Source organism: Arachis hypogaea, chromosome 16 (genome assembly GCF_003086295.3).
Source record: "Arachis hypogaea cultivar Tifrunner chromosome 16, arahy.Tifrunner.gnm2.J5K5, whole genome shotgun sequence".
In the NCBI taxonomy this organism is placed as follows: Eukaryota; Viridiplantae; Streptophyta; class Magnoliopsida; order Fabales; family Fabaceae; genus Arachis; species Arachis hypogaea.
In genome coordinates this window covers 113135968-113154525 of record NC_092051.1, presented here as the reverse complement: position 1 = coordinate 113154525, position 18558 = coordinate 113135968, and the positions used below count along the sequence as shown (strand labels likewise).

The 18558-nt window shown below is 37.5% G+C and overlaps 2 protein-coding genes across 2 annotated transcripts; both read left to right on the top strand.

The window, feature by feature from the left end:
• The first annotated feature begins 8425 nt into the window (after positions 1-8425).
• LOC140180184 (uncharacterized) lies at positions 8426-10204 on the top strand. The gene is made up of 4 exons (XM_072220610.1): positions 8426-8562; positions 8608-9199; positions 9341-9721; positions 9839-10204. Exons 1-4 carry the CDS (start codon positions 8426-8428, stop codon positions 10202-10204), a joined length of 1476 nt encoding a protein of 491 aa, XP_072076711.1.
• Positions 10205-15337: 5133 nt separating this feature from the next.
• Positions 15338-18333, top strand: LOC140180183 (uncharacterized). The gene is made up of 5 exons (XM_072220609.1): positions 15338-15470; positions 15810-16113; positions 16295-16313; positions 16730-16798; positions 17884-18333. Exons 1-5 carry the CDS (start codon positions 15338-15340, stop codon positions 18331-18333), a joined length of 975 nt encoding a protein of 324 aa, XP_072076710.1.
• Positions 18334-18558: the final 225 nt, after the last annotated feature.

The window sequence follows — 18558 nt, the reverse complement described above, 5'->3', positions numbered from 1 at the left end:
AAGATATTACTTGGACGACCCAGTGCACTTGCTGGTCAGTGGTACGAGTTGTGAAAAGTGTGATTCGCAATTTGTGCTACCACTATCTTTAATATAAATTCATGAAGCCACTACAAATAGGGCTGGCAATGGGTAGGGTAGGGTAGGGTTTGGACCCTACCCTAACCCTACCGCGGGTAGAAAATCTCAATAAAACTCTACCCTACCCTACTCGCGAGTTGAGAATCTCTCAACCCGAACCCTACCCGCACCCTAAATTACAAAACCTACCCTACCCTACCCTACCCGCAGAAATATGAATTTTTTTAAAAATAAATATAAAACTCAATCATTCTAAATTTCATACATATTAATAAATAAAAAATAAACAACTAAATTCAAATTAAAATAAAAGACAATAAAATCTTAAAGAAATTCAACATAAAATTACAAACATACATATTGTTATATTAATAAAATAAAAAACTAAGTTTAACTTAAAATTAAAAACAATAAAGTCCTAAACAAATTCAATATAAAATTACAAATAGCATAATTATCAAGTTCTTAATAAAATTAAAATAACATAAACAAAGATAAATGTCTTCAAACATTTCTTTTAATTCCAAGTTCTTGCAACATTATTCTTCCGTCAGTTCATAAAATGCATCATCATCTTCATTAGCAGTTTGATAATCAGGTTTTCCACCTAAAAATCAAATATAACAATTTTATTATATATAATTTTAACACAATTATAAAATCTAAACAAATTAAAAAACTTGAAAACATAAATAACCTCTTTTATAATATTCTGCCCACAACCAATTTTGATTGCACATAAGAGCTTCTACCGTATCTTCATGAAGACTACCACGATGAGTAGCAATTATACGGCCACTTGTGCTAAAAGAAGACTCAGAAGCAACAGTAGACACAGGAATGGCAAATATGTCTCTTGCAATTTTCTGAAGAGTTGGAAACCTAACTCCATTTACCTTCCACCAAGCTAATATATCAAAATCAGGAGTTAAAGGATGAACATCTTCCTCTACATAGTGATCAAATTCTGTCTTCACAAATGAACATTTTTTCTTCTTCTTTTGTCTAATATACAATTGATAACCAACATCATCATCATCATCTGTATTAACCCTAAGCTCTTGTGTAGATTCCATTGACATATTGCTTGAATTAGATGTATTCTTTTGATATTCATGAAGTAACTCATAACATGCCTGTTTGATTCTCTCAACTTTCCTTGTGCATTCATTAGGATCTTCACATATCCTAGAAAACTTATATTCAAGCCCATCAAGCTTATACCTAGGATCAAGAATTGCAGCAACACCCATAATGCCATGAATTTCTTCCCAATACTTATCAAACTTTCTCTTCATCATACATGCCATGCTACTAATAACTAGGTTAGGAGAAACAGCCCATTTTTCCAATCTAACATGTATCTCACATACTTTATTAAAGTAAATATTGGCCGTTGGAACTTGAGTTCCAGAAAACAACTGAGTCACATCATAAAAAAGTTTTAATTTACCACAAATTTCTTTCACAAGTTTCCATTCCTCATTACTTGGCACACTTTTATAATTGGAGTCTTTTTGTTTTAGTCGAGCAAAGACATCTCTGTACAGCCATGCAGTTTCTAACATCACATAAGTGGAATTCCATCTAGTCATACAATCAAGAGATAGTTTTTTGGTAAAGAGAACACCTGACTTACTACACCAACTCACAAAGGTTTCATGTCTTTCACCAGTTGAAGTCTAATACACCACACTATTACGAATTTTCTCTACACTTTCTTTAACTAAATTAAAACCATCCTTCACAATTAGGTTTAAAATATGAGCACAGCAACGCATATGCAATAACTTACCCCCTAACAATAAATAATTTGAGTCTAGACGTCCCAACAACACATCAATCATAGCATCATTTGTAGAACAATTATCCAATGTAATAGTTGATAATTTTCTATCTAAGTTCCACTCCAACAAAACTTTCATTAATGCATTAGAGAGAACTTCACTTGAATGAGGAGCAGGAACATAAGTAAAGCTGAAAATTATTATAAATATATCAGATAAAAGAATATCACAAATACATCAAGCATTAGAAAGCATATCTTATACTAGAAGCAAAGTTTAAGGTATTACCTCAATACTCGCATTTGTAAATTCCATGAACTATCAATGTAGTGTGCTGTGACAACCATGTATCCTTTTTCCTGGTTGGAAGTCCACATGTCAGTTGTAATAGCCACTCGACTATCATTTGCATCCATCATCTTGTTTATGTTAAGCTTCTCCACTTCGTACATTTCCAAGATATTCTTCTTGATTGTGTTTCAGCTTGGCATCTTAAACGTTGGTTGCATTGAAGCAAATACTTCTCTTGTTGCAACATGATCCACATATGACAAAGGATACTCATGCATACAAATGGACTTGGCAATCAATTTTCTTGTGTGAGATGCATCAAATATAAAAGCATCTGAACTATTCTTTCCATGTCTTTAAAGAGATTCGGCAATTGTTGATTGTCTTGAATTTGATAATTTTATTCTCTTACAATAATGAAGCACATGTTTCTTTAAATTTGTAGTCTCATTCCTTAGATTCGCACCAAGAATAGACTTACAATGGTTGCACTTTGCCTTCTATTCTTCCCCCTCTTTATATCTACTAAAGTATTGCCAATAAACACTTTTCAATAAAGATTTGTTGCTATTTTCACCCGAGGCAGACTCGTCTGGAACAAAATTAGCAGTTTCTTCAACAGGAGTTTCTTCTTGTTGTTCTTGAGCCACTACATCCATGTTGGTACTATCCATTATTGCCTACACAATAGTAAAATAAATAATTAAATATTAAAAATTCAGGCATGCTGAAAAAAGAACAATTTTTATACATAAAAGTTATACATAAAAAACTTAGGAATACAATTTTTATACAATTCAGAAAAATCATTTATACATAAAAAACTTAGGAATCCAATTTTTATACATAAAATTTATACAAGTTTCTGTCCTTAAAAAAAAGAACAATATATGTTTTGCATAAGCTTAACAACACGTTGCAAATCAAATAAATAAAGACACAACATCATATAAAGGACTATATATGTTTTGCATAAGCTTAAACTTACACCGCTGTATCTTATTCCTCACCCTTAAGAATAACATCACATTCAAATTAAATGTTTACTTCTTGTTATTTTCGTTCATGTATTATATATGCTTTGCTTGCACACAATAACAAAAGCATCACTTCCAGTAACTATTGTAAATTGCCACAAGTGCAAGGTACTAGGAACAAGCTGATGATGAACATGAAATTCTAATTAATCAAATATCATTTTTTTCATTTTTCACTACTACATAAACTAAAATTATGTTCATTCATATCTAATAACCAGAGCCTATTATAAAAATTGAAAATTTCTTTTATGACCTAACTTCATATTGAAAAATCGTATGTGATTAAACTAATTTTCCATCAATTTTTGCCAAGTAAATCTGAAGCAACAAATTTGATCAATTCATGCATTTACATTCCAAGAAAACAAACCTGAGTTGGTTGGGTATAGGCGCACAACAAGCATTGAATAAAACGAAATAATATAGCTACTCCCCTACAGCTACCAATCACATCATCTAACCAAACTCTAGCATGAAAGACTTATGATTCACCACCAGTAAAGCCCCAATTTTCACAGATTCAAACAAAAAGTACATACCAAGAAGAACAGAGCAGCAGCGTAGAGAGGAGAGAAGGTCATGAATCAGCGGCATTGCGAGGAGAGCACAGAGGAGGAAGAAGAGTGGCGGCAATGGAGGAACGAGAAACGAGGAAGGAGAGTTGGGACAATGGAGCACTGAGGTCCGAGGCTTATGGCTTGGGAAAAAACTTGGGAAGAAAACGGCGCTACCAGAGACCAGACTACCAGCCTCCCACTTAGTCTTAGGGTTTCTAATGAGTAATGAGTGATTTTTGAATCTTAAATTATATATGATTTTTTATTTTGTTTAATTTTTATTTTATGTAACTTCATAAATATACAAACGCACTATACTATCAAAGTAAGTAGCTAGCTTAGTGGTTACTTGCTTCCTACACATGAAGGAGGTTAAGGGTTCAAGTCTCACCTCCTTCACTATGCATATAAATTTTTAAAAACATGTTATATATGGGGGTGCGGGTAGGGTAGGGTAGGGTACACCTTAAACCTGTACCCTACCCTACCTTACCCTACCCTACCCTACCCGCAGGCTTACCCGGACCACACTCTACCCTACCCGCAGCGGGTCGGGTAGTCTACCCTACCCGAACGGGTTGGGCCGGGTAGGGTACTCGCGGGTAGGGTATGTATTGCCAGCCTTAACTACAAAGATTATCTAGAAGAAAAATAAAGCACCGAAATACCTAGCTTAATTAAAACCTAACCGAACTAATTTTTTCTTAACCAAACCACTCTCTAGATTAAGCCACATAATCACAATTAAACCACACTCTCTCTCCTCTTCTTGCTGGCTGAACCTCCACCATATATTAGCCAAGGGTGATGAATCATAGGAAGTAATTAATGTTGGAACTAGGGGTGTACAAGGCCCAGTCCGACCCGAAGACTCGGCCTAGGCTCGAAGGAATTTGGAACATGTTGGCCCGACTCGAAATGGCCCGAGGCTAAACCGGGAAAAAAATATGAAGCCAAGGAAAGGTGTAAGAATAGAGACTAATTAATCGTTTAATTAAATAATTAATATTACCCAAAATAGGATCTAAAAAATTTGAATGAGAATTTGAGGATTTAAATATGATTTTTGGACTCAGTAGATTTTTCTGAGTCAGAAAATGTATTTTCTTTTAAAAATCATGTAAAACCGCGAATCGTTAGCCGAACCAGTCGAATCAGTTTAAGTCTGTCGGGCAATGTGCGAGAAAGATTAAAAACAGTAGAAAACCTTAGGAAAATATTTAAAGTAGAAACTGGCTAAAAACGCTAACGATTTAGACCGGACCCAAATTGGGCCCACGCTCAACATATATATATATATATATACTCTCATTATAGGCCAAATCAGCACACCACACTCTCATAAACACAACACACACCAGCTGAAAGAAAAGAGGGAGAAGAAGTACTATTCATCATCATCATCTTCCAAAGCTCATAACTTGAGCTACGGAGCTCCGATTGCCGCACCGTTTGCGGCCACGTGATCCTCGCAGAGAGCTCTACAAAACCCATCCAAGAAACTAGTAAGAAAACTACGAAATTCCTCTTAGTTCTTTCTTCCAAAATTTCGAATTTTTAGGGTTTTGTATTGAGTGAAATTTTGTGATTTTTGGTGTTTAGGTACACTCTAGCACTTGATTCATATTGGGTTTTGACCCAATCCACATTTGGTAAGGTGGGAATACTTGATCTCTTGTGGTTTTGTGTATATATGAAACTCTAGGTTTGATTTGTGAAATTTGTGTAATTTCTAGCTTGAATTGGTGTTGTGTGGGGGTATATTGGTGACTTAAATTGCTTGAAAGTGGACTTGATGGATGGACTTGTTGATCTTGGTTGAGGATTTGGTGAATTGAAGCTTGTTGGAGTTCAATTTCGGGTTTTTGGCATATTAGAAATCGGCCAAGGTATGGTTTCGATTTTCTCTATGTAATATATAATATTTTTGGACACTTAGGCTAGTGACCCATATGATAGGATTGAACCAAATTGGTTGTTGAAATTATTGTATGATGATGTATGATGAATTGATTAGTTTTGGTTATTTTGATGAATTGTGATGTGAATGTTGATAAAATGATGTTGAAAAGTGAGATTGGGGTTGAATGAGGTTAATCATGATGATTGTTAGTGATATGATGATGATGGATAATTGTGTGGATTGAAAAATAGTTTTAGTGTGAGATATTTGATATTTCAGGTTGATGATATTATAAAGTGAGTGTAAAAATTGGTGTGAAGGGTGAATTATGACATAAAAAGGGTAGATTTTGATGTAACTTGGAGTTTGGAATGGTTTGATTTGGTTTTGGCTATATATTTCAAAGAATTGAGAAATTTGTGCGTTTTGGTAAAAAAATGAATTTTTAGTAAACTTTGACGAATTATAACTTGAGCCTCAGTTTTCAAAATTTGTTGAAATTTACTTTAAATTAAAGTTTATTGGAAAACCTTCAAATGGATATAAAGTTTGTAAGAAATGGATTTTTGTAGAGGAAGTTATGATCATTCAAAGTTTGGTGTCAAAATTTGAATTCTGTGAATGCTGTAGGATTTGTGATCTTGTGTGCGCACGGACATATTTTTGCGTACACACGCACAGGGGAAGGCTTACTAATGGGAGCGCTAGCATGCCCTGTGCGCACATACAACCAACGAAGTTTGGCAAGCTGTGCGCTCGCACAGCCCTGTGCGCACGCACAAGTTGGAAAGTACATTCTGTTGAGGGCGTTCGCACGCCTTGTGCGAACGAGCAGAATTAGAAAATTTTACACTTGTGCGTACGCACAAATTTTGAAAATCCTCCTGGGCGTGCGCACGCACACTCCTGTGCGTACGCACATGCCCTGTTTTTCAACTAAATTTGTGTTTTTAACTGTTTCACCTTCCCAACAAGCTTGTAACCTCCTGTGACACCTATTTAATACTCTTGGGCTTATTTTCGGGTATTAAAACATGGAAAAAGATCCTAGGAGATTTAATTTGGTTATACCTTGAAAAGTTAGAGAACAGAGGCTTAAGCTTTTGGTGTACTGAGGATGGGTTTGGTAGAGTGAGAAGAGAGAAATATACATGAATTGAGAACTGATGAACTAATGAGTTTGGAAAGGAAATTGTGAATTGACAGTGGTTGAGATGAGTCGAGGACTCGGAGTTGGAAATGATGAATTATTGATATAATGAAATAATAAAATTTTCAAAACCATTGATATGACACTTTTAAATTGAGATTGTTGAGATGCTATAAGCCCGGCAGGGATGGCGGTTGGATCCTGCCTGTCGAGGTAGCGGCGGCGATGTAAGGGCGGTGGTTCGTCCTGCTTGCATTGAGATGTGAGGTCCGTGGCAAGAGTATCCTGCTCGCATCTTTTCGGATCACTAGAGTGTGCAAGCACAAAATCCTGGACGGTGCTCCGAGCATCATATCTCGGGGGATCCCATTATGATTACGAAGGGCAACATCTCCATGGAAAAGTGTTGGGTTGGCAGTTGAACCGACAATGTCATATCACAGTCAGTAGGACAGGCATTCATCATGTGCATCTTCTATCTGTTTGTATGCCTTGTCGACTTGAAATTGCTTGCCTAATTGTATAACATGCTTACTTGCCTATTTGAATTACTTGATATATATGCCTATACTTGCGTTTTACTTGCATTGTAGTTAATTTTGTTTTCTATTGGGATTGAGGAGGTTCAAAAGGCGGTGGCGATGGGATTGCATGGAGGATAGGTTGGTGAAGGCTGTGGGACAGCGGAGGACTGTTAGATTAGAAAATCATCTAAGCTAGATTACCCCTTTTTAACATGTTAAGGTCTTAAGTTATGTTGTACTATTTTAGTGATTATTTAAGATGAATCTTGTGATGGATATGAAGTTTTAAGATTGCCTTTGGCGTCCTGGAGTCTTATATCTTATATCACTGAGCACTGTTACCATACTGAGAACCTTCGGTTCTCATACCATATTCTGTTGTTATTTTTCAGATGCAGGTCGTAACCCACCTCAGTGAGTTGCTTCGATGGGGACAGAGCGGAGGATCCTGGATATATTTTGGAGTCTTTTTGCTTATTTTGTTCATATCTCTCATCTTTTGTATGTACTTTTGCCTAGAGGCTTACTTTGAGAGAAAACTTGTATAAGCTGTTTTTAACTTTCAGAATCTGTATTGCCTATATATAGTTAGCCGGCTTAAACTCCACGAGCCGTGGCTAGATCTTTATACCATTATACTCTGATATTTTGTTATATTATATCTATTTCTTTTGAGTTAAGTTTGTAGCTTCGTGTGTACGTTTTGCGCTTTTCAAATCCTGTTTTTGAGCTGTATCCTTCATCGGACTTCTAGAATATATTACTCCTTCTATATATATTATATGTATAATCTTTTGACTTGTTGTAACCTTTGATTAACCTTTGCTTTACGACGTGAGGTAAGGCATAGGGTAATTAGGGTGTTACATTTAGTGGTATCAGAGCGGTTCGTCCTCGTGAGCCTGAGGGATAGACCGATTGTGCTTTAATGCATACTCTGTATCTTTTTCTTTCATGCTATTTAGGTTATCTATTTGATACATGCATAACATGCATATTTGTGAGTTCCTTTTGGGATAATTGAAGCACTAGGATTTTGATATTGAGACTGATCACCTTGATATCGATTATTTGGTGTAGACATCAACCCTAATGGCCACTCGTGGACAAGGTCATACGCATTCACGAGCAGAGAGTAGGAATGAGCAACCGGCCGATAACCATGCCGAGTTCATAGTGGCAATGGCGAATCTTGCGAATACCATAGAGGAAAATGCTGCTGTGACTCTGTAAGCTGTGTAGAGGTTAGGCCAACTAGCTAGGAATGGAAACAGAGATGGAAACGGAAATGATAATGCGAAAGGAAATGGTGATAACATGGGAGGTGCTCCGATGACCTTGGCTACTTTTCTCAAGGTTCATCCGCCAAGTTTTAGAGGATCAACCAACCCTACAGAAGCGGATAATTGGTTTCAGGCCATGGATCGTGCGTTACAAGCACAGCATGTTCTGAACAACCAGTATGTGGAGTTTGCTGCGTATCAGCTTTTGGGAGAGGTTCAGCACTGGTGGCAAGGAGAATGCCGCTTGCTACAGCTTCAAAATACCGACATTCCTTGGGATGCATTCCAGACGGCTTTTTATAAGAAGTACTTTTCTGAATCTGCAAAGGAAGCAAAGAAGATGGAACTTATGCAGCTTAAGCAAGGTTCCTTGTTTGTGGCAGAATATACTAACCGATTTGAGGAGCTCTGTAGGTTCTCTAGGGTGTGTCAGGGTGCTCCGAAGACCTACGAAAGCTGGAAGTGTATCAAGTATCAAAGGGACTTGAAGGATAACATCATGACTACTGTGGCTCCTATGGAAATTCGTATTTTTTCCGATCTGGTGAACAAGCCGAGAGTTGTTGAGGAATATTCAAAGACGGTAGCCTCGTCAAAGAACACTCATGGAGGAAACACTAGTCGGGGACGTGGCAAGTACTTTCAGCCAAGAGGTCAGAATTTTAAGAAAGGAGGACGTGCGCCTCAAGGTCAATGAGGCTTTAGAAAGAATACTTATGATCAGTACCAGCGTGGCAAAAGGAGGGAAAACCAGAGTAAGGTTTCTCCGGATTTAATTTGTGATCGTTGTGGACGTTTTCATCCATATGACTCTTGCAAGATTGGTATAGGTGGTTGCGTTAACTATGGTTTGCCTGGTCATATTGCGAGAGATTGCACTCGTGGGAAGAACCCGAATGCGGGTCAGAGTCAACACCAAGGGCGAGTATTTGCTGTGAACGCCAAGGATGCTGCTAAGGTGGATCATCTGATGAGAGGTAACTGTTTAGTTGGTGATAAAACCTTAGTTGCATTATATGATACTGGAGCTTTGCATTCGTTTATTTCATTTGATAAAGTTGAGGAGCTAGGCTTGAAAGTGTCAGAATTAGCCTTTGAATTACATGTACATACTCTGCATCAGATGGTTATGACTAGGTCAGGTTGTAGGCAAGTAGGTTTCAAGCTTGAGGGTAGAGACTTTGTGCATGATTTGATTTGTTTACCAATGTTTGGGTTGAAGATGATTTTGGGGTTTGATTGGTTGTCAAAGAATCGAGTTTTGTTGGATTGGTTTGAGTGGTCAACTCAGTTTATGCCAGAAGGAGAGAATGGAGCAGTGGTAGCTAAGGGTTATTACCTGAACTCTATAATGGTGCACTGTAGTGGAGAAGAGTGTCAGGGTTATATCTTGTTGGCTACTAATGCTTTGGGTGACGCCCAGAGCTTAGATCAAATTTCGGTAGTTAGAGACTTTCCAGAAGTATTTCCGGAAGATATTCTTGAGTTCCCTCCTCAAAAGAAGATTGAATTTATGATTGAATTGGTATCGGGAGCCAGACCAGTGTTGATTGCGCCATATCGAATGGCTCCGATAGAGATGGCTTAACTAAAGGCTCAGTTAGAAGAGCTTCTAAACAAGAGGTTCATTTGACCGAGTGTATCTCCGTGGGGAGCACCAGTTTTATTGAAGAAGAACAAGGATGGAGGAATGCGACTTTGCGTGGATTACTGACAGTTGAACAAAGTGACTGTGAAGAACAAGTACCCGCTGCCAAGGATAGATGACTTGATAGATCAACTATAAGGAGCTGGAGTGTTTTATAAGATTGACTTAAGATCCGGTTATCATCAGATAAGGGTAAAAGAGGATGACATTCCGAAAACTACGTTTAGGATGCGCTATGGACACTACGAGTTTGCAGTGATGTCCTTTGGGTTGACGAATACACCTGTTGTGTTCATGGATTACATGAACAGAGTATTTTGTCCCTTTTTGGACAAATTCATGGTGGTTTTCATAGACGATATCTTAGTTTACTCTAAGACGGTGAAGGTGTAACGACCCAATTTTCAATATGTCTAGATCATACCGGAAACTGAGAGCTACTAATTTGTCTTCCTAATTATTATCTATTATTTATCATATGAGCCTGATTCGTTGTTAAAAGCGTAGTTAATTTGCGAGGTATATTTTTTTTGAAAACATTTGGATTAATAGACGGAATCATTCATAATCAATTCACAACTGATAACAGATAAAACAGTTATAAACAACCACACATAAATACATCACAAGCAGTCAACAATATTCAGTGATCCAACTTTTATTTAAGTATAGAATTTTAATTAGAACACCCCTAGATATAGCTAGATAATAACTATATACATATATATACATACAACATCCTAGGCCCTGACCTGTTCAAGAAGTCCCTAAGCTGGCGCCCAGGCTAGCCTAGACTCTATACTCACATAGTCCCTCTAAACTACTAAAGCGAGGGAAAGTACGTTCTAAGTCTTCAAAAATCAAGTCAGGTGGAACATCAGCAAAAGGTAGAACATCATCTGCTACTCTTCTGCACGATCAAACATTGCCATAGGACGTCTCTCTGGTACCTCATGAAGTAGCCACACAACAAGAGTCTTGTACACAGGATTTAGGCTAAAGTGCGCATACGAACGGGGTGTAGACGTTGGCTGGTCTCACAGTATATACATATAAACAGAAACGGAGTTCACTCTAGACTCAGAAGACTACCTAGAGCGGAATCTTTTTTTGCGTACGATCGTCAGCAAATTACGGAAGGGAACTCATGCTTCCATCTGAAGGGGGAAGGGAGAGAGAAGGGGTAAGAACTGGGGAGTTCTTAGTAGAGTCGGGGTTATTAGTTAAGTTCATTAATTCCGTATTGTTTAGCAGATAAATAGCAGAATACCGAGAAGCAGTAGATAGAAGAAACAGATAAATAGAGAAAATAGAAAGCAAAACACAAACAAAAGAATACAAGAAAACAAAACACAGACACAGAGAATAGAATGAAAACAAAGAAAGCATACATTCAAACAACAATCATAACAGAGGAAATGCGCAACCAAGTATGATGCATGTCTGTCCTATCCAGGTCATGAGCTCACGTGTCGGTTTACATCCTGCAGCCCGACATTACCTAGGAACTAGTCCTAGATATGACTTTTTTTTCTGTAGGTGAACTTCGGCCTACAGAAATAGCACTCCCGTAAGTGAACTTCGGCTTACAGGAATAGTCTAAACACAACACAACAACTTTCTGTAGGTGAACTTCGGCCTACAGAAATAACACTTCTGTAAGTGAACTTCGGCTTACAGAAATGGTGCCCCTGTAAGTGAACTTCGGCTTACAAGAATAATATAGACACAACACAACAACTTTCTGTAGGTGAACTTCGGCCTACAGAAATAGCACTCCTGTAAGTGAACTTCGGCTTACAGAAATGGCAACTCTCTGTAGGTGAACTTCGGCCTACAGAAGCAACACCCTGAGCTACACAATTGATATTCACTGTAGGTGAACTTCGGCCTACAGGAATAACAACTTACTGTAGGTGAACTTGGGCCTACAAGACCTCTAGGGCCAATGGAAAAACAGCAGATAAACATACAATAGAATATCATGCCACAAGGCTTAATTCTTTATTATATTACTCTTCTCTCTTTGTCTTATTACTCTGTTCTGATTACTTTTTTCTCTGTATCTCTTTACTCTGCTCTGGTTTCTCTACTTAACGTATATATTTAAAGCTTATGTAAATTTCGGTATGAATAGTTAGCCTGTCCCAAGTATAGGTTCATTAAGTCTATACTGAAACAGTTTAACTTTTCATATAATACCTAACCCTAGTCGCAATTCAAGGACTAACTATGTTGCCCTAGTTTGTTCACTAATCTCTGTCTGATTTTCTATTATTAAAACTTTACAGACTTTTCTTTAGTTTTTATCTTTTCTTTAACTTTATATCTTTCCTTTATCTTTGCCTCACTAACATGTTATTACCACTCTCTAAGTGTTTTATGAAGGTAATTATGAGATTCTACGCTTAAAGTTGTCTTTCTAAAGCTTTTACAGAAAACTGTCTTTTCCACATTATTTTATTATTTTTATTAAAATATTATTTTTAATTAAATATTATTATTTATTATTTTATTGTTAAATTTTCGAAAATTACCTTGCCTTTACCTTTTAACCTTTAAAATTCACTTTTTATCCCGGTAACTTTTAATATTTCTACTTTAACCACCCTAACTTTCAGAAATTACCAAATAACCCCTCAAACACCAAAATAATTACAACCTTGCCCTTTTTAAGATCTAAAAGGTGTTCTTCAATGTTCTTCATCACACTCAAAGTGTTCTTCGTGTTCTTCGTAAATTCTTCAGATTCTTTCTCTGTTTTTACCCGTTTTTCAATCTTTTTAGCAACCGATTTTTACCAAAAGTAAAAATAAATTCCCAGCCACTAAAACCCATCTTTTCTACATGATTTTAACACAAATTAAACTCCAATTTAATCTCTAGGGTTTCGTTTTTTCAGCAGCCATAAAGAACATAATTTTAAAGTTGAATATCATCAAATTTCATCAAATTTTTACCAAAATTTCAACAAGAATCACTCATATAAATTATCAATTTCAAGTACAGCCAAACCATATCATAATCACACAACTCAAACACAATCAATCAAGATTAAATTCGTCAAACCCTACCTTGATTTGCTGCTCCAAATCCGGTTACTCTTTGAAGTGTTCTTAAAGCACTTTTTCCTCCTAAAATACATCAAGAACAACTTTAAAACTCTAAACCATCAACTAAACGAACTTCAGAAGCATCTTAGGAAGGTTATCCTCACCTTAAACGTGCAGGAAATCAAAGATCTTTGGCCCACAAGTCAAGCTAAGCAAGAGATCTAAGGAAGAACATCAAGAAAACACTTGTTTAAGCATGTTTCCTTGAAAACCGAATTGAAGAGGGAGGGAGACAGTCATCTCACCTTATTTCCAGCCTTGATAAGTCACATGGTTATGTAGAGGAAGAAGAGAGGATCATTTTGGTGAAATCGGAGTTTTGATTTGAGTTTTAGTTCAGAAGAAATCAAGCTTTGAAGATTAAGTGTTCATGAAAGTTTCTCTCTTTTCTCTCTTGTTATTTTCGGCCAAAATGATGAAATGAGATAGCCTTGGAGGTCTTGGAGATGTAGGGTGAGTTGTGATTGGTTGGCTTGGAGGTGGGTTAAAATAATATTAAAATATCTCAGGTGTATAACTACTAAAACTAGGTGTATCGAAACACTTATAAAAAATCTCTAAAAATTATTTTCTGAGCTACTAGAATAAATGACACTAGTAACATATTTATTATGATAATAAAACATGTATGATGAGGCCTTAGCGTTGCTAAAGTCATCAGAGAGTGCTGGTGCTAAGCTGCACCAGTAAACCGTAAACCTAGTTAAACCGATTTCCTGTTTTTAACTAAAATAGACCAGGTAACCTTATAATATCATTCAATCATCTTCTAATACTAATATAAAACTAATATTATACTATTATCTCTCTTCTATCATGAATCGAGTCCAGTTCGTCAAACTGAGACTATTTACGAAAAACCGAATCAAAACTCCTAACCAATACGGTTCAAAAACTAGGTTTTTCGTGACCGCGTTATCGAGCTTGCCTCAGAAAAGGTTCTAGCTTAAGGATGACATAATGATAATGAGGATTGAGATGCTTGATGATATAACAGAGGTGTTCCCTTTACTGATCTTCCGGAAAAATCCGTGCCTTTAGAAAAGATCTCGCGTACTCGAAAAATAGGGTTATTACAGAAGGAGCATAAGGAACACTTGAGAATTGTGTTGCGAATCCTAAAGGAGCGGAAATTGTATGCTAAGTTGTCCAAATGTGAGTTCTGGAAGGAGTAAGTGAAGTTCTTAGGTCACGTGGTGAGCAAGGGAGGAATAGCGGTGGATCCTTCGAAAGTAGAGGCGGTGATGGAATGGGAAAGACCGACAACGGTGACGGAAGTCAGAAGTTTCTTGGGCTTAGTCGGGTATTATCGGAGATTTATTGAAGGATTTTCCCGGATTGCACTACCGATGACTAAGTTGACAAGGAAGGAGGTGCCGTTCGTGTGGACGTCAGAGTGTGAAGAAAGTTTTTAGACCTTGAAACAAAAGTTAACTTCAGCGCCTGTTTTGATTTTATCGGAACCACATAAACCATTTGAAGTGTATTGTGATGTGTCACTGAAGGGTTTAGGTTGCGTGTTGATGCAACACCGGAATGTGGTGGCATACGCATCGCGTCAGCTGAGACCGCATGAGGTAAATTACCCAACTCATGATTTGGAATTAGCAGCGATTGTGTTTGCATTGAAGATTTGGAGAAACCAAGCGTGAGGTTTAGCGTCTTTTCTGATTACAAGAGTCTCAAGTACTTCTTTGATCAGAAAGAGCTTAATATGCGTCAGAAGAGGTGGATGGAGTTGCTTAAGGATTATGACTTTGAATTGAGTTATCACTCTGGAAAGGCGAATGTGGTGGCGGACGCATTGAGTCAGAAGTCTTTAATAGTAGCTTAGATGAGAATCAAGGAAGAGGAGTTAGTGGATAAGTTTGTGGATCTTAAGCTGGATATTGGTGAAGTTGCCGGAAGAGCTTGTTTGAACTAGTTACACATTTCAAGTACGTTTAAATCAGAGATACAGATGGCTCAGCAAGATGAACAAAAGTTTCAGCAATTATTTCAACCAGTTGGCAAGAAGAGGCATGGAGAGTTCACTAAGGATGATGAAGGGTTGTGGAGATATAAGGGGAGAATTTGTATACCGAATGTCGGGGGTTAGAGGCAAGACTTGTTGTCGGAAGCTCACAACAGTAGGCATGGTTGTCAAACTCGCGAGTTAACTTGTAAACTCATACGAGTTTACGAGTTTAGGTTGTAGAATTGAGTTAACTCGGACACAAACTCGTTTATGGGTAGACTCGGATAGACTCGGCTAGACTCAGACAGAATCGGTAAAACTCACGAGTTTAAGGGCGAGTCAGCGAGTTTGATTTGGGAGCCCATTTTCACAAAAATGGCGTCGTTTTGGGCAAAAAAAAAAAAGAAAAATGGAAAGGGCTTCGTTCATGTAAGGAAACCCTAATCCTAAATGGCCAAACCATGCTAACACACAGAACAAAGAAACACTCTCTTCTCCAAGACTCCAAGCCCTCACTCTCTTCTCCAAGCCCATCGTGCCGCCATCCACCATTGTCTGCGCCACCACGCCGGAGGCTGGACGGATCCCGCGCCATCTTCTTCCTCGTGGTGCAGTGCTGCCACCGTCGTTCATGTCTACTCCTCAGTCCTCACTTTGTCGATGAAGCTGAAGGCTGACGGCGATGCTGAAGGTTCCTCGACGCTTCACGTCACTTCTGTTCTTCCCCTCGTTCCTCCCCTTTGGTCTGCGTTCCTCGCCCTCTGTTCTGCACTTCTGTGGTTCTGCCTGAGCTGAAGGTTGCCTGAGTTGCCTCTCTTCTTATTTGGTTCTACCTGAGCTTCCTTCTCCAAAGTAATTTTTCCCCAAATGTAAATATCAATAATTTCGGTTCTGCCTGAGCTTCCATCGGTTCTGCCATTTTGGTTCTGACTTATGATATTAATAGTTTAATTTTTTTAGTTTAAATTCTGGTCATCTGGTGTGATGAATGATGAAATTAGTTATTGAAATTTGATGGAAAAAAATTAAACATGCTTTAATAAGTTAATAATGTATCAAAAATTAAACTGATGCTTTAATAGTTTAATTAGTGTTAGATACTTAGACTGTTAGTTATTTAATTAGTTATTTTTTGTTGAAGAATTTGAATATCTGAAACTGAAATACTGAAACTCTGAAATGTTAGGGTTAGTTTAGTTTGTTTTTAATAGCTGCTTCTTGTAATTTGTAGTTGTTACTTGTTAGTGTTGCTGTGTTGGTTATGAATTTATCAACTTTGATAGTGGACTAGTGGATAACTTGGCAATTGAATCCTGAAATCTGAATTTGTTATTTATCATTTATTCATTTTATCAACTTTGATAACTTTGCAACTGAATCTGAATGTTGATTTAGGGACAAAAATACAAAATGTCTGATGAAGATGGTGAAGGTGATGATGTTGATGCCATGGAAGATGAAGATGTTGGAGAATTTCAGTTTTAGTCTTTTACTTTATTAGAACATTTAATTGTTGCTTTGTTATTTTCTTTCGTTTTTTGGTTGTGTTATATGAAGTTTTGATTGTGTGATTGTGTGTTTTATGTTGAACTAGATGCATATTTGTGATTTGTGAAGGATTTGAATGTGTGATCTAGAGTACTTGTTATAATTGTAATATTATGTTAATTTATTATGTTTTTATATGTTAAAATTGTTAAGTTTGAGTGCCTATATTTGAGTAAATATATGTATTATACATGATATATATATTTTTTTATAAAAAATTTATAACAGGTAAACTCGTACGAGTTTACAAGTCGAGTTTATGAGTCGAGTCTAGGTCAGCTCCACGAGTTTACCTAGACTCGCGAGTTTGACAACTTTGACAGTGGGTTTTTCATTCATCCAGGGAGTACGAAGATCTACTATGACTTAAAGAAGATGTTCTGGTGGCCTAGGATGAAACGTGATGTAGCGACAGTTGTATCCAAGTGTTTGACGTGCCAGAAGGTGAAGATAGAGCATCAAAAACCATTGGGAATGTTACAGCCACTTAAGATTCCTCAGTGGAAGTGGAAAGGAATTGCGATGGACTTTGTGACCAGTTACCAAGGACTAGGTCGAGATTTGATGCGATTTCAGTGATCGTGGATCGCTTAACCAAATCCGCTCATTTTCTGCCTATTCGAGTAAACTATTCTATGGAGGAGTTGGCGAGATTGTACATCAAGGAGATAGTAAGGTTGCACGGTGTGCCATCGAGCATAGTGTCAGACCGTGATCCTCGATTCACATCAAGGTTTTGAGGAGATTTTCAGAAAGCTTTCGGTACGAAGCTATGTCTTAGCACCGCATATCATCCACAAATGGATAGACAATCAGAAAGTACTATTCAGACATTGGAAGATATGCTGAGAGCATGTGTTTTGGATCAACCCGGGAGTTAGGACCATTACATGCCATTGGTGGAGTTTACGTACAACAATAGCTTTCATGCGAGCATTGGAATGGCTCCGTATGAAGCCCTATATTAACGGAAGTACCAATCTCCACTTTGTTCGTATAAGACTGGTGAAGTAAGTGTTTTAGGCCCTAATGTAGTAGCAGAGACTACTGAGAAGATTAAGAAGATTCGGGAGAGGATTCTAACGGCACAGAGTCGACAGAAAAGCTATGCGAATCAGAGAAGGAAACCATTAGAATTTGAAGTAGGAGAGCATTTATTCCTGAGGGTTACACCGACAACTGGGATCGGAAGAGAAATCAAAACAAAGAAGTTGAATCCGAGGTATATAGGACCGTTTGAGATTCTGAGGCGATTCGGGCCGGTGGCATATCAAGTAGGTTTGCCACCTCACTTGTCTAACTTGTATGACGTATTCCGCGTGTCACAACTCCGCAAGTACATGTCGGATGCGGCTCATGTGTTAGAGCCTGAGTCGGTCGAGTTGAGAGAGAACTTGACATTTCAAGTAACACTAATGAGAATTCATGACACTAGTGTGAAGAAGCTGTGAGCAAAGGAAGTTTCATTGGTTAAAGTTGCTTGGAAAAGGGGCTGGAGTAGAAGAGCATACTTGGAAATTGGAGTCTGAGATGCGGAAGGATTATCCCGAGTTATTCTTAGGTAATCACTAAATTTTGAGGCCAAAATTTCTTATTTGGTGGGGAGAATGTAAGAACTGAGACTAATTAACTGTTTAATTAAATAATTAATATTTCCCAAAATAGGATCCGAAAAT

What these genes read in the sequence shown, in the direction of transcription:
- LOC140180183 (XM_072220609.1), top strand. Translation starts at nt 15,338, where the DNA reads ATGGCTCAGCAAGATGAACAAAAGTTTCAGCAATTATTTCAACCAGTT. An exon ending in TTGTATACCGAATGTCGGGG is followed by an intron (nt 15,471 to 15,809) that starts GTTAGAGGCAAG and finishes GCTAACACACAG; the next exon opens with AACAAAGAAACACTCTCTTC. An exon ending in ATGCCATGGAAGATGAAGAT is followed by an intron (nt 16,799 to 17,883) that starts GTTGGAGAATTT and finishes TGTTCGTATAAG; the next exon opens with ACTGGTGAAGTAAGTGTTTT.
- LOC140180184 (XM_072220610.1), top strand. Translation starts at nt 8,426, where the DNA reads ATGGCCACTCGTGGACAAGGTCATACGCATTCACGAGCAGAGAGTAGG. An exon ending in GAAAATGCTGCTGTGACTCT is followed by an intron (nt 8,563 to 8,607) that starts GTAAGCTGTGTA and finishes GAATGGAAACAG; the next exon opens with AGATGGAAACGGAAATGATA. An exon ending in AATTAGCCTTTGAATTACAT is followed by an intron (nt 9,722 to 9,838) that starts GTACATACTCTG and finishes TTTGGGTTGAAG; the next exon opens with ATGATTTTGGGGTTTGATTG.